This window comes from Perissodus microlepis, chromosome 22 (assembly GCF_051167445.1).
Source record: "Perissodus microlepis isolate ML-2025 ecotype Zambia chromosome 22, ASM5116744v1, whole genome shotgun sequence".
NCBI lineage: Eukaryota > Metazoa > Chordata > Actinopteri > Cichliformes > Cichlidae > Perissodus > Perissodus microlepis.
In genome coordinates this window covers 30,719,172-30,732,015 of record NC_140481.1, presented here as the reverse complement: position 1 = coordinate 30,732,015, position 12,844 = coordinate 30,719,172, and the positions used below count along the sequence as shown (strand labels likewise).

General features: G+C 38.9%; 1 protein-coding gene across 4 annotated transcripts in view; it reads left to right on the top strand.

Annotated features, from left to right (window-relative positions):
* The window catches only part of LOC146363500 (uncharacterized), a 77,548-nt gene that overhangs the window by 51,982 nt on the left and 12,722 nt on the right, over positions 1-12,844 (top strand). Inside the window, exons 3-4 of one of the 4 annotated variants that reach the window (XM_084920315.1) lie at positions 3,374-3,409; positions 9,293-9,389. In XM_084920315.1, the coding sequence (XP_084776441.1) occupies positions 3,374-3,409; positions 9,293-9,389 (133 nt within the window). Of the gene's footprint in view, positions 1-3,373; positions 3,410-9,292; positions 9,399-12,844 lie in introns of all 4 variants that reach the window. The other 3 variants (XM_084920314.1, XM_084920317.1, XM_084920316.1) reach the window with 3 other exon arrangements.

The following is a 12,844-nucleotide window of genomic DNA, read 5'->3' as shown; positions in this document are numbered from 1 at the left end:
GAGATATGGTTAAAAAGGCTAAAAATACTGATAAGATACTGAAAAGACTAAAATAATGATACTTATACTCAAAGTGATCATTTAGTTGGAATCCATGTAAAAACGACACAGGTGTAAAATACCAGATGATGGGTTATTTTATTTATTTCTATTTAGTGTATGACATTTAGTTGAGTTGTGAGTCCAGCAGGTGTTCAGCTGTCTTTGACTATAAACTGATTATGAGGCCCATCTATTTGCTTCACTTCCTGCTACATTTTATTTTACAAGTTTATGAAATAATAATAAGATTTTCAGTCTCAGAGAGTGAAAGTGATGTCAGGTTAGTATTCACCATGGAGAGGTAGAGTCAGTTGGATCAGCGCATCCCATCACTGAATCAACTATTAACCGAATATTTCCTAAACAGAAACCGCAGATATTTTGCTGTTTTCGTGCATATTCTCATCTGGCTAATACTCTAATACACTAACACAGTGATTACAGTAATATGATACCTTCTTTGTTGCCTCGGCTCTGTGAGCGACTCACTGCCGAGCGCGTTCATTAGCATTTGAGATTAAACGAAGCATTATTCAATTAGATCGGTGTAATCTGTCAGCTGTGTTGGCTTTACGCAAAGTTTTAGTGATTAACACGCCAAACTAACATGTTTGTCGAGGAAAATGAGTTTCTAATCAACAGGAAGGTTAACAAATGTAACTTATTAGCATATTTATTGCTCACATCTAACACTGAACAAGGTGTGCTTGCATGTGAATGAATCACCCACTAACACGACCGTCTTTGTTAAATCCCTCTGCCGTCTCAGAAGCTGCTTTGTTAGAAAAGGATTATTCTTATTCCTCATTCTCCTGTCATGAAAATAAACATCTGATGTGAATATAGATCTGCTGAGGAAGTGAAAGGAGCCAGTAGGAAGACAGAGTTAATTCTGTTTCTGCTCGCCCGTGGTTTCAATTTGCTAACCGTCGTCTGTATTTGACACCAGATGAAAAATGTTAATCAGAGCAGTAAGGGCTTAAAACCAAGTGAGAGTCACATTCACACTCATTCATGGAGATGTAGAGCTAAAGAGTTTCTGTGCGCAGCAGCTGCTGATTAAAGCATGAATAAAGTAGAGGCCAGGCGCTTTAATATTTTATTACCGCTGGTGCACTGCTTTCCATTTTTATTCCTTTTTATTGCCATCTTCAAATATGAGTGTCCACCAGCCATATTACTGACACTGGCAGGATGGTGGGTATCGTTTTCACCTTGTGAGTCTCTCTGTGTCTCGCTGTGGCAGAATACAATCCTGTTGACAACTACTGCAGCGAGAACTACCGCAGATGGTGGCTATGTTAATTTCTGTTGACAGATATTGTCAAGACAACAACGTCATAACTATCAAAGATACAGTCAGGAAGCTTACAGGCGTGTAGTTAACCTCTTAAACGACTTATCCAGGTTAATGACCATCCTCTTTTTTGTCATCAATGACTTGGCTGATTTTAAGATGTTAAGTTCCATGATGAGTGCAGTCTATCCTTGAATTGGTATGGAGCACTAATTCCACTGAAATTAGAGGAGAGGCAGCGCAATTTATTCATGGACGGGATCCAAGAAGACGTAGTAAGATGGTGTTTAATAGGACTTTCAAATGATGCAAAATGTCCTAAAAAATGTGTTGTTGTTACATTATTACACGAGTACTGAGCAGTCAAATGTATTCATGAGTCAAAATATGTTTTAAGAATTAAAAATAAGATTTCCAATTGCCAGAGTACCTGGACGATCTAGATGATGAGGATAACCAGCATAACCAGCTACTCTTTACATGAATCATATAAATTCTAGTTTATGTTTAATGTAAATGTTAAAAAAAAAACCTGTCCGATGTGTTGATGCAGCGGCGGCTGCAGGGTGGGGAGCAGAAGATAAAGTTTGGCATTTACTTTGACATAAAGTTTAGGGCATTTTCCGTTTCACCTCTCATGTGGTCTGATATGTGGCTTTGAACGGTACAACTCCGATAACAAGCTCGGAGTGCCAGTGGAGAAACTCTTCAGGGCACCGTGACAAAGAGTCTGACGTAAAAACAAATAAAAAAAAAGGAAAAGAAAAAAAATCCTTTTGACAGCTGTCGACTTGAATCCTCCGGAGCAACCACAGTTTCAACGTGTTCCTCTTTCACTCTTTGTGTCTGCTGTACAGTGTGATGAATGTGCATGATTGCATCCGTGTGTGTGCATATGAGGACATGGCACTTTGGTCTGGCCACCCATCAGATTTGCTGTTGCCCCCAGCAACAGTGTCACTCCTCGGTGGGTTCCATTGGTTACCTAAACATTCAATGCAGCGTGTATAAGCGAAGAGGGCGAGTGCAGCTGATCGCATTCACAGCGCCACACTCACACGCGATTGCAGTTTCTCCTCCCGCTCGTCTACTTGTTCCTCTCTAAAGTCTGAATCAGCTGATTAAAATAAAGCCTTTTAAGTCTTGTGAGATTAGACTGTTGTAGTAATGTTCACACATACACTGTATGACTCACATAAAGAGCCATGTAGTTCAGTTTGTTGGTTCCAGCGTATGTTTCACAAACACAGTCCGGACCGAGCAGACTGGTTTAAGGAAAATATTCATCTGCAACAGTTAGTCGTGGATTTGAGGTTAACATGAATCTGATCTTGAAAGCAAATTCAGATATTAAAGTTAAACTTTGTCAATATCTGTTGTATCCAATAAGATACAGTCATCTCACTTCAGCTATTTATTTATCTTTTTGCTGCAAAATGAGATTGTCGAGCAACACTATCACTAAAACTCGCTACAAATGTTGCCAATGAGATGAAGATGAAGATCAGCCGGCATTTTAATAGAGTCAAGTTGGCAATTACATCCAATCTGTTTGTGGTAATACAGCAATAAACTGTGATAAATCATAGAAAATCACCTATGTGTTACTGTCTATGTAGACAAAAATTCCCATTTAACACAAATTCACATTCAGAGATTACATTTGCACTCAGCAACCTCCCAGTTCTCTAGAAATATAGCCAGAGTCCAACTATATATGGTCCTGACATCCAGAAAATAAAAAACTAAAATAACCTTTTGAGCTTTAGTCCTTTCTGACCTTGAAAATAAATGTGAATCTTCATTTTACAAGAGCAACAAACATATATAATTTGGTGCATTTAAAAATAAAATACGAAAGCCTCACATCCAAAATGTAAATGTTCAAATTCAGAATTAATAGCACTTTTTATATCTGACATCCTCCTCTTTTAATCTGCCTTTTTCTCTTCCCTCCTTTGCTACACCTTCTTGTACTTTTCTCTCCCCTCTGTCCTCCGTCTTTCCTCCGCCCTTCTCTCCCTCCTTCCCCAGCATGGCCGTGCCGAGTTTTCCTGGGAAGGAATCAATGTAAGTCTCCTTGTTTAAATCTCCTTTCTCTCCTCAAATCTCCTCTACCTGTCATTTCCCTTTCCATCACTTAACCGACTACCTGAGCTTTGACTTGGAGTACATAAGTTGACATCCCACTCGTTTATCCTTCCACCTTTTCCTGCCACTCTTTCTTACTTTCTTATCTCTCACTCCCACTGCCTCTCTCTTATCCCCCAGTTTTTATTTCCCTCCCAGTAAACTCCGCCATCCGTCTCCACTCTTAGCTCTCTGCTAATCTACTGTACTGTAAGCTTCATATACTGTATATATATATATACAGAGTCACAGATAACAGGCTGTAATAAGCTTATCTTATGCACAGCTGAAGCCTTTGCACAAGTAATTTTTTCTTTTTTAACTGAAAGCAATGGATGATAAGGTGATTCAACTGTTTATGTACCTTCAGCAGAATTTGTTTGCACCATGTGCATTTGTTCAGCTTGGAGCTGACTGGAGGAAAATAATCTTGCGTAGACATATTTTGGGTTTTATGCAACAACGGACCAGAGACATTTCTGATGTAAAGCACCGACTGATTTTAAGATGGAAGTAAGAATCCTGGATGAATCGGCAACACAGCCGACAAAGGAGGTTTTTGTTTACTGTTATTTAAAGTGATAAACTGGTGTGGTACTTTAGTAAAGTGATGTAGGGAATAATAAAAGCAGCTTTTTGCAACAGCAGCAGTTATTTGAAAGTTACTTGTTAAAAGTTTGGAGTCACTAAGAAATGCCTGTGTTTTCTTTTTTAAACTTCCTACATGTAAGTGTTTATTGATCTTAAATTTTGCAAATGTTAATGGCAATCATTTAGACTTTTTCATATATGTAGATATATAGCAAACAAATACATAAATCATTATTGGCTAATGAATTTCATCGCTGTCCTCGCTGCAAAATTTATGGCTGTTTCAGACCGATAAAAAACTGAAGGCTGCATACAAATGTGTAAACCCTTTGTAGAACAGTGACTTAGCTCCAACTAAATGGAAAGAGTAGTGGGAGTCCCTGCTGCATGAGAGGAGTACAAGCAATGATTAATGGGATCATTAATTAGGAATCACATGATTTTGCAAGTAATTTATACACCGTAAAAAAAAAAATCCTAAGAAAACAGTAATATTCCGGCAGCTGTGGCGCCAAAATAATACCATAAAATAACAGAAAATAACTTTCTCATGAAAATTATTTTCAGTAATGACAATACAGTTTGTTGCCCTAATTTTACATGGGATTTTGCCTTTTTCAAGTGCTTTTAAACATTAAATTAGGAACATTTTAATGTGAGTAAACAATGAAATTACCTATAAACAAGGTCAATGAATGCAGCAATATGAATAATAATACTTAAATGTAGAGAAATATACAGTTAATAGTTGGTTTAAATAATAATGGATTGCATTCATACAGCACTTTTTGAGACCCTCAAAGCACTTTAGGTGAAGTGTCTTGCCCAAGGACACAACGACCGAGAGTCAGAGCCGGGGCTCGAACCGGCAACCTTCTGATTACAAGGCAAACTGCCAACTCTTGAGCCACGATCGCCCTAAATAACAATAATAATAATTATTATTTGATGTAAAAAAAAGTTTATACGAATCATTTATATATATATTTTTCCATAGCATTACATTTGAATTTAACAGTTCAATCTTTCAAATAACGGACAAATATTTGTGAAATGATGATACATTTGTGAATGTATTTTATTTTAACAATCTAAATATGCACATGTACAGACAGATACATTTAAAAAAACAAGAAAATTATGTTTTATTACATTTACAGTGATTTTACGTTAATTTACATTTGAAATGTAAAATCAGTCTATTTATGTAAATTTAATGATATTCTAGAAGAACAGTACAAAACTGTAAAATACACAGTAAATACTTTTATATTACAATTTTTTTTACAGTGTATATATGTAGGCATACATATTTTCAGTACCCAACATCCTGAGTCCCAGTGGCACATTGTGTTACTTCACTTGAGTTTATTGGGAGAATGCTAACAGATCATACTTGCATACATGAAGAGAACTTTGCAGAGCGAAAAGCAATTAATCTATTTAGCTGAGAGCAAAGGAGCTTTATACTGAAACACGACTATATTTCTTTTAAGAACTGGGTGACTGGAGTGTACTACTCCCTTTAAAGAAGAACACAAACTAAATACAGTGGGAAAACAGTGACAAACTGATGATGAGGAAAATGCATCATAATCTCAGGTCTAAGGAACACATCTGTCCCACATTCTCATCTGTCAGCTTCACCAATAAGGATGAAGGGAGTACACACCATTGCATGAAAGCTTCAATGTTCAGCTATTTGGGAAATTGGGAATCATTATTCAGCTACTTCAGAGTTCATTTTGTTTTAAGTACATTTTAAAACTCTCCAAAAAGACTAAAGTTTGTGTTTATTTTGCTATTCTTGTAACACAATGTCCAATAACAACTCTGTTCTGGTTTATGGCATATTAATAGGAAACCACATTCTGAATGTTAGTGTAGAGTGATTTTAAGATCATATGAAGGCATATTAAGAGCTCATGAAACAGGCTAATGAGGCTAGGGTCTTTTGCATATTACTGCTTTAGAAAGTTGTTTCTGCTGTTAGCAAAAAACGTCAGTTCATACATCTTAAAGTTCGGGATCCTTTAAGCTCCTATCCTGGCTCCATACACTCTTCAATATTCCATCAGCTCCAATCTGTTGTTTGGCAGTACAGAGTGGAGTGATTGCAGTGGTTTAATCAAAGCAGTAGAGAGCAGCTGAGGTTGCCTGCTGTGAGCCTGAACAATGCAGTGAATGAAAAACTATAAGCGAAAGGAGGCGGCAAAGTTATGTAGCATATGAATATGAATGTGACCCTTTTAACCTTACGTATAAACCCAAATGCTGATTAATGCACATTAAAACACTTCTCTGCCATATTGGTTTAGCTATGGCTGTGCTTTGTTGGAAGGACTAGAGGAGGATTTTAATGGAGAACAATGGTTTTAGTTGCAAAATAGGCGTCCACCTGTGGTTTATCATATTTGAGGAGAAACAGAGTCGAGCAGATACACGACTAATGGAAGAAGATTGCTGTAATAGTTTCATCTGTATGCCTGTTGACTCTCTGGCTGCCCAGCAACAACACCATATAATGTTACTGGTGCATGCAGGCAGTTTAAAGTAGGTTGGGGAGCGTGTGGATGATGCTCCACTTGCACACCACAGAGGGACCAGATCATATCAGTTTGCCTTTTTATTGTGAGTCATACACCTTGACTCAAAATATTACATCATATCTCTCACAAAATCCTCCCGTGTAACAGAGTCCACGTGCTTCCCTATTATTTCTTACTGTAATTAGCCGCTGGGAGGGCCTCATTAAGAGCCGGGCTCAGTCTCTGAGTTCATTAATTTTTGGCTTTGTTTGCCAGGAGCACTGCTGCCGGGAAGTAACACAAGTTTACTGTACACATGAGTGTTTTTATGGAATAACTATAGCTTTGAAAACTGTTCAACATTCAGTTATTTAAGTGTACAGGAGAGGAACAGCATCTAAGTTCTCATTATTAGTATGTTGTTGTTGACTTATGTTTGAAATTTCACTTTAAATTATTCTCCTTTGGAGACCTTCTGGTTGATTCATAAAAGACAAAAACATCTCACTTTAATGGACCGTTTACTCCGAAAACCAAACATGCATCTTTTGTTTGTGCTGGTAGTTATCCATATCAATTGTTTTGGTCTTGGTACCTGTAATTTAGCAATCTACCCTTGGCTAAGCTGAGTTGTCTGCACGTCTTTTGATTGGCAGTTCAGCAGAAAGTTCCTATAACAGTGGCGGTGGTGACAAGGTTTGGGGATGTTTTTCAAGTAAGTTTTGGATGTTAACAATACTACAGCTGATTTCTCTGTGAAGTTTGGATGTTCTCCTCCGTTCTTGTGGGGATTTTTTCGAGGAGCTCTGGTTCTCCCGAAATCAAAAAATAAGCCCGTTTAACTCGGCCTATCACGGCTCAGGATTCCTAATCTAAATAATTTCACTTCCTGATTAAATAAACTTGTAGTTTACATACCTGAGACAAATCTCAAATCAGCGTAAAAATGTAGCGCCAACAATGTGATTTCCTCTTATATCAGAACACAAAGATACGTGAGGGTTGAGTCAAGAACACCCACAGATGAAAAGGTTACTGCAGGGGCCTCGGTTTGAGTCTGCTCTTTCCTGTTCGCTCTCTCTTTGCTTCCATGCGTGCTCTACTCTCCTGTCAATAAATGTCAAAAGAAACGCTGAATGATCGTAGCTTGAAATCAACATATTATTATTTCTACACATTATTTTATGAACTAAATACTGGAGACATCTTAAGATGCGGCTTGTAAGTGTGAATGTGGGCTATACGGCACAAAGGAGGAAAAACAAATCCTGTCCTGTGGGGCAGAATAATGAGCTGAATGAACTGTTGTGTCAAAGATCAGCTCTATAAATTCTCTATAGGCTCCTCTTGTTCAGGGTTTATCTGTTTATTTCATCATTTCTATTCGTGTTATTTCTATTATATTTACATTAAATTTGGTATACAGTATGACGATGTGTAAGGGAGGACAGGCAAGAGAAAAAAATGTGTGTGTGTGAGAGGGTGAAAGAAAGAGAGTGTGTGTCTCTGTGATGAAATGCACTTAAAAATGAGGGTGGGAAGTCGTAATAACAGCCCCTAAGGAGTCAGAGAAAGACAGAGATGGATCCGGGAGAACCGGGCCATCGGCAGCCACGAATACTGAAGACCCAAGGCCACACATCCTGGTGAAATCCGCACGTCCATCCCAGCAGGAGAAGGAGTGAGGCCTTAAATGGGGCGCCCACGGCTAAGGTGTGGGACTCCCAAAGGACCGGAGGCAAAGGGCAGTCGAAGCCGCGAGAGGCCGGTGCAAGCAGAGATCAGGGTCCCAGGGCTCCAGGCCCCCAAGAACCACTCGGTGCCTGGCTGAATCTTACCACACCTTTAACCAACGATTTGAGAGCGTGCCATTGTAGCACGCTCTCAAATCTCAAAACACAAACAACATTCCTCGGCTTACAAAACGTGCAACTCACTCCCTCACAGATTTTTAAACCTCAGGGAAAAAAAGTTACTGCTCAGTGTTCAGGATTTCTGTAGATACGATACGACATATACAGCATCTGATATGTGGTGTTTGACACTAATTGTATGACCTGATTTTGTAAATTGAGGAGCGGTTGTTGGTGTCAGTCTCACGACTTCATGTATTCACAACAAGCCTCCAACGTTTTCCTTGTAAAATGCAGAAACAGCTGAGCATATTTGGGTTGGTAACATTCACGGTGATAGACGAGACAGTGAGTAATATCCAACAATGGAGTCACAGCAAAATGCGCTACAGGTAATCTTTGTAATGCGACAACACTCTGCCTTCAATATCTGTTCAATATCACATTTTTCAGGATGATTTTATGTCAAATAATAGCTGCTGAGCTCACAATAGACTGCTACCCTTTTAATTTGGTTTTAAATCAACACTTTATCATTAATTTTTCCTTTGAGACACAGAATATCAATAATTCTCTTCTCTTCAACGATCCCTGTAAGCCATTTACAAAGTGCTCAAATAATTAACCCTTCTATCTTATCTCCTCTGCTACAACCTCTCTTCTCTTTCTCACTCCATCAGACTGTTTTCTGAGTCTTGTATCGTCTGCCCTCTTCACCTCAATTTCTTTTATTCCCTTTTTTTTTCTTTCTTGCATTTATCTCTCTCACCTGTTCTGGTTCTATTATCTCTCCTCCTTCTGTCCACCCCTGTGCTGCACCAATACCACATTTACCTCTCCTCTCTCTTTAGTTGTCCATGGAGGACACTACTTCCATTCTGCCTCGTCTCAAGAGGAAGCCCACCAACACCTATGGGATCGGTGCCCTGGCTAAGTCCTCTCTGTCAGGTGTGTCAGGTGTGTGTCTGTGCTGCTAGATGGTAAAACAGCCCCCATGTTGCCTCCACATGCTCCACGGTGGATCAAGAGTGAAGTTGTTGTTGAGCTCTGGCAGGGGCTGCATCTCCTTTCCCTGCTGTGCAAAAGATAATTTTTGGTTTCTTCTTGCGTGTTATTCAGATGATTGGTTGGTGACACATTAGTGCAGCAGCCAAATGATCAGTGTGTGGTTTGGTTTAATGGGAATCACCAGTATAAATGAGGTTAAATGGACTATGTAATCTCTTGTCATTTTTCTCTTCTAATTGGTAATTACTTTGACTTAACTTTAAATCTTTGTGTTGCCCTTTATTTAAGGCAACCAAACCATTCATTCGTCTTTGCAGAGTGGGGGGTTTTTCCTTCTGCAAACTTTTCTCAGAGGGTGATTAAGCGGTGGCAGTCATACTGGTTTAGACAGAAGGTGCAGGCTGACCTTTCAGTTATAATAAACTACAAAATAGAAAGAGTAGTCTGGAAATCAAATCTGGAACAGCTCTGCCCATGCAATTTGACAACAAATGCAAAAATGCAGTGAAAAGAGTCATTTGACTGATCAAAGAACTTCTAAACAGTAAATAATTTCTTACGTCCTAATGCAGTGTAGACAACCCCTCCTGAACCATCAGTGGTAGTTAGCACATGCCCCCATCAACCTGTGATTATTAAAGCTTTTTGTAAACAACACCAACACCAAAGAAGAACAGTTAGCTTACTATCCAAAATCCAAATAACTATAATATTTGAGCGCATTTAGATTTGGTCAGTCTTCCTTTTAAGGACGTCTCCCTGTGAACATGTCAACGGCACAGCTTAATTTTGGGATTGCTTGATGGAAGTCACGCTCTGACCGTCTGCATGTGTGCATGTACAGTTTTACCACAGACCTCAAACACACAGACCAAGCATCAACCCGACTTCCATGTTAAGGGTCCAAACATCAAATATCAGTAGATGAGCTCATGATGTCCAAGCTCCTCAAAAATCGTCCATCAAGTTAGAAAAAACAGAAGCGTGCTCATCAACCGGGATCAGAGTTATCCTGAAAAGTTCTAAGACGATTAGCATCAAACAACCAAAACTGTGGTACATCCCATTTCCTGCCCATTCATGGTTCAGAAAGGAGTGTTTTCATTACATTGACATAATGAAAACCTGCCCCACTTGTCTGATGTGTTTCCATCTTAACCAAAATTCAGTTCAATTTACTTTCATTTTTTCATATATAGCAACAATAGTCATGTAAAGTGCTTTATATTGTAAAATAAATATCCTCGGATGTTATAGAAAGAACCCCAAGGTAAGAACCACTTGTGAGGGTGGTCAGAGCAAGACTTCCAAGGAGATCTCTAAAAATTATTAGCAGTGCTGGCAGCAGTCCATAGATGCACCCGGAGAAGACCTTGAAAGGGATATGGGCCAAATTGAAATCAGGTAGTTTTTAACCTTTAATGGGAAGAAGGAACATTTTTCATGGCACCTCGATAGCCTGTGAACAAAGGAGTTTAGGAGGACTTGAGGGTGAAGAAGTTGCGCTTTCATTAAACTGAATATGAAAAACACAAGAGCCTCACAAACTGAAACCACAGAACTTACAGTTACACATCTTACATGTCAAATGCTCTTTGTTAAGTTGAACCTTGGTTTAACATAACAAATGGACACATTTTTACCTCCAGAGCAGCCTCTGAGATCTGTTTGCTTGATAAAATCTCCACTCTGCTTCTTCCATCACTTGGTTTCTGCACTGCTTGCAGGCCAAAGAGTCATCTGGCACCCTCGAAGAAAACATGTTTAATTATCTTTTCAAATTGCCATAAACGGCAATGGATTTTGTAAATGAAACTCTGACTTAACAAACAACTTCACTCTAGAGCAGGCGAAGGAGGAGGAGGAGCTTGGAACCAACATGGCCGCCCCTGTGGGTGCCCCTTCCTATATCACTCCCTACTTTCCTCTCTCTTCCACTGATATCAACAGCAAACGTCAATGACGGGACACATTTCAGAGTCATTGATGGAAATTCAATCAGATCTTTGATTTCAAAGAAACTAAAGTAAGTAAGAATACTTACTTTAATTACTTACTGAAGCATCTCCACAGGTGTGTTGGGAAATGTAGTGTATTTGTACTGTGGCAGTGCTGCTGCTGGTGGTGGTGTTGGTGGCCGATATTTGTGACTCTGTTGTGCAGTGTCGTGACTACAAGTGGCCGGTGCCTCTTTCGTGCTCTCTCTTGCTCTGTGCTTCAAACTGTAGTGCTCTTTGTTGTCTGAGTGCAGCATCTCAGAGTGTTTATGTAAAAAATGTATTTTCTGTTGTGTCTGGTGCACTTTAAATACATCTGCAGCTATCTTTTAACAGTGTGTAGTGTTATATTTTTGAGCCTTTGAATAGCCAAGACCCCAACACCCTCCCTCATCCTTCATCCCCATTCTTTCCACCTATTTCCATCTCCAATTAGGCTCTGCAGGGACTGTTTGATTTTCAAATGAGATTGGCTCGCTTTGTCTAAGAGGAAAAGTGTTTCTATTTTTAGCCCAGCCTGTAACTTGCCCCATGGACCGGGGGAGCAATTTCCAAAGCTCGCTCTTTGTTTATTCATGCCTGCTGGATTTTAATTTAATTTTTTAATCGATCAGTGTCTCCGTACCCATTTGAGTCAGTGAATATGTCCTCAGTTTGGAGCCTATATTTGCATCTTAATTGGACAGAGATTTGCCGGTGGACACTTCTCCCCGTTCTGTTTACACCGAGGGACTATTTCTTCTGCCTCTCTTCGGCTCCGTAAAACATTTTTAATCACGTAAATTCTAATGAACCTCATTCATTCTGTTTACAAGAAGATGAGCAATTCCTGTAATTATTAACGTGGGTTCGTCAGCATTTCACTCGACATCCTTTGTTCTTTGTTAAAATGAGCAAACTTTAACAAGCACATGGGCAACCACGATGACCTCTGACCTCATCATTCCTGCCAATCACCTGACCAAAGATTAAGCATGGTTTGCTGTGCATACAAAAGAAGATTCAGCAGTGAATAAAGATGATAGAGAGTTATATGATACAAAAATGTCTATTTATTTTTATGCTAGGGTGCCAATAAACCATCTTGCAATTATTCATTTTAAAATATTTTCAATTTGTGTCACATTGATATGCTGGCTCCAAATTATCAGTCAAGTTACAACGTATTTGTGGAAAAAAAAATATTAGTCACTTATTTTGAAAAATAAAAGCCTGGATCTAATTTTGGTATAGTGTTTGAATGTAAATAAAAGACATGAATAACGACAATGAATAACATATCATAAGTTCAGCATCAGAAATGGCCTTTACTGACTCGTTCAACATTTATGAAATGTGCCAGCTTGTGTGGAGAATTCAAAACACCTCATGAAGTGGACGGTGAAAACTTTAAATATT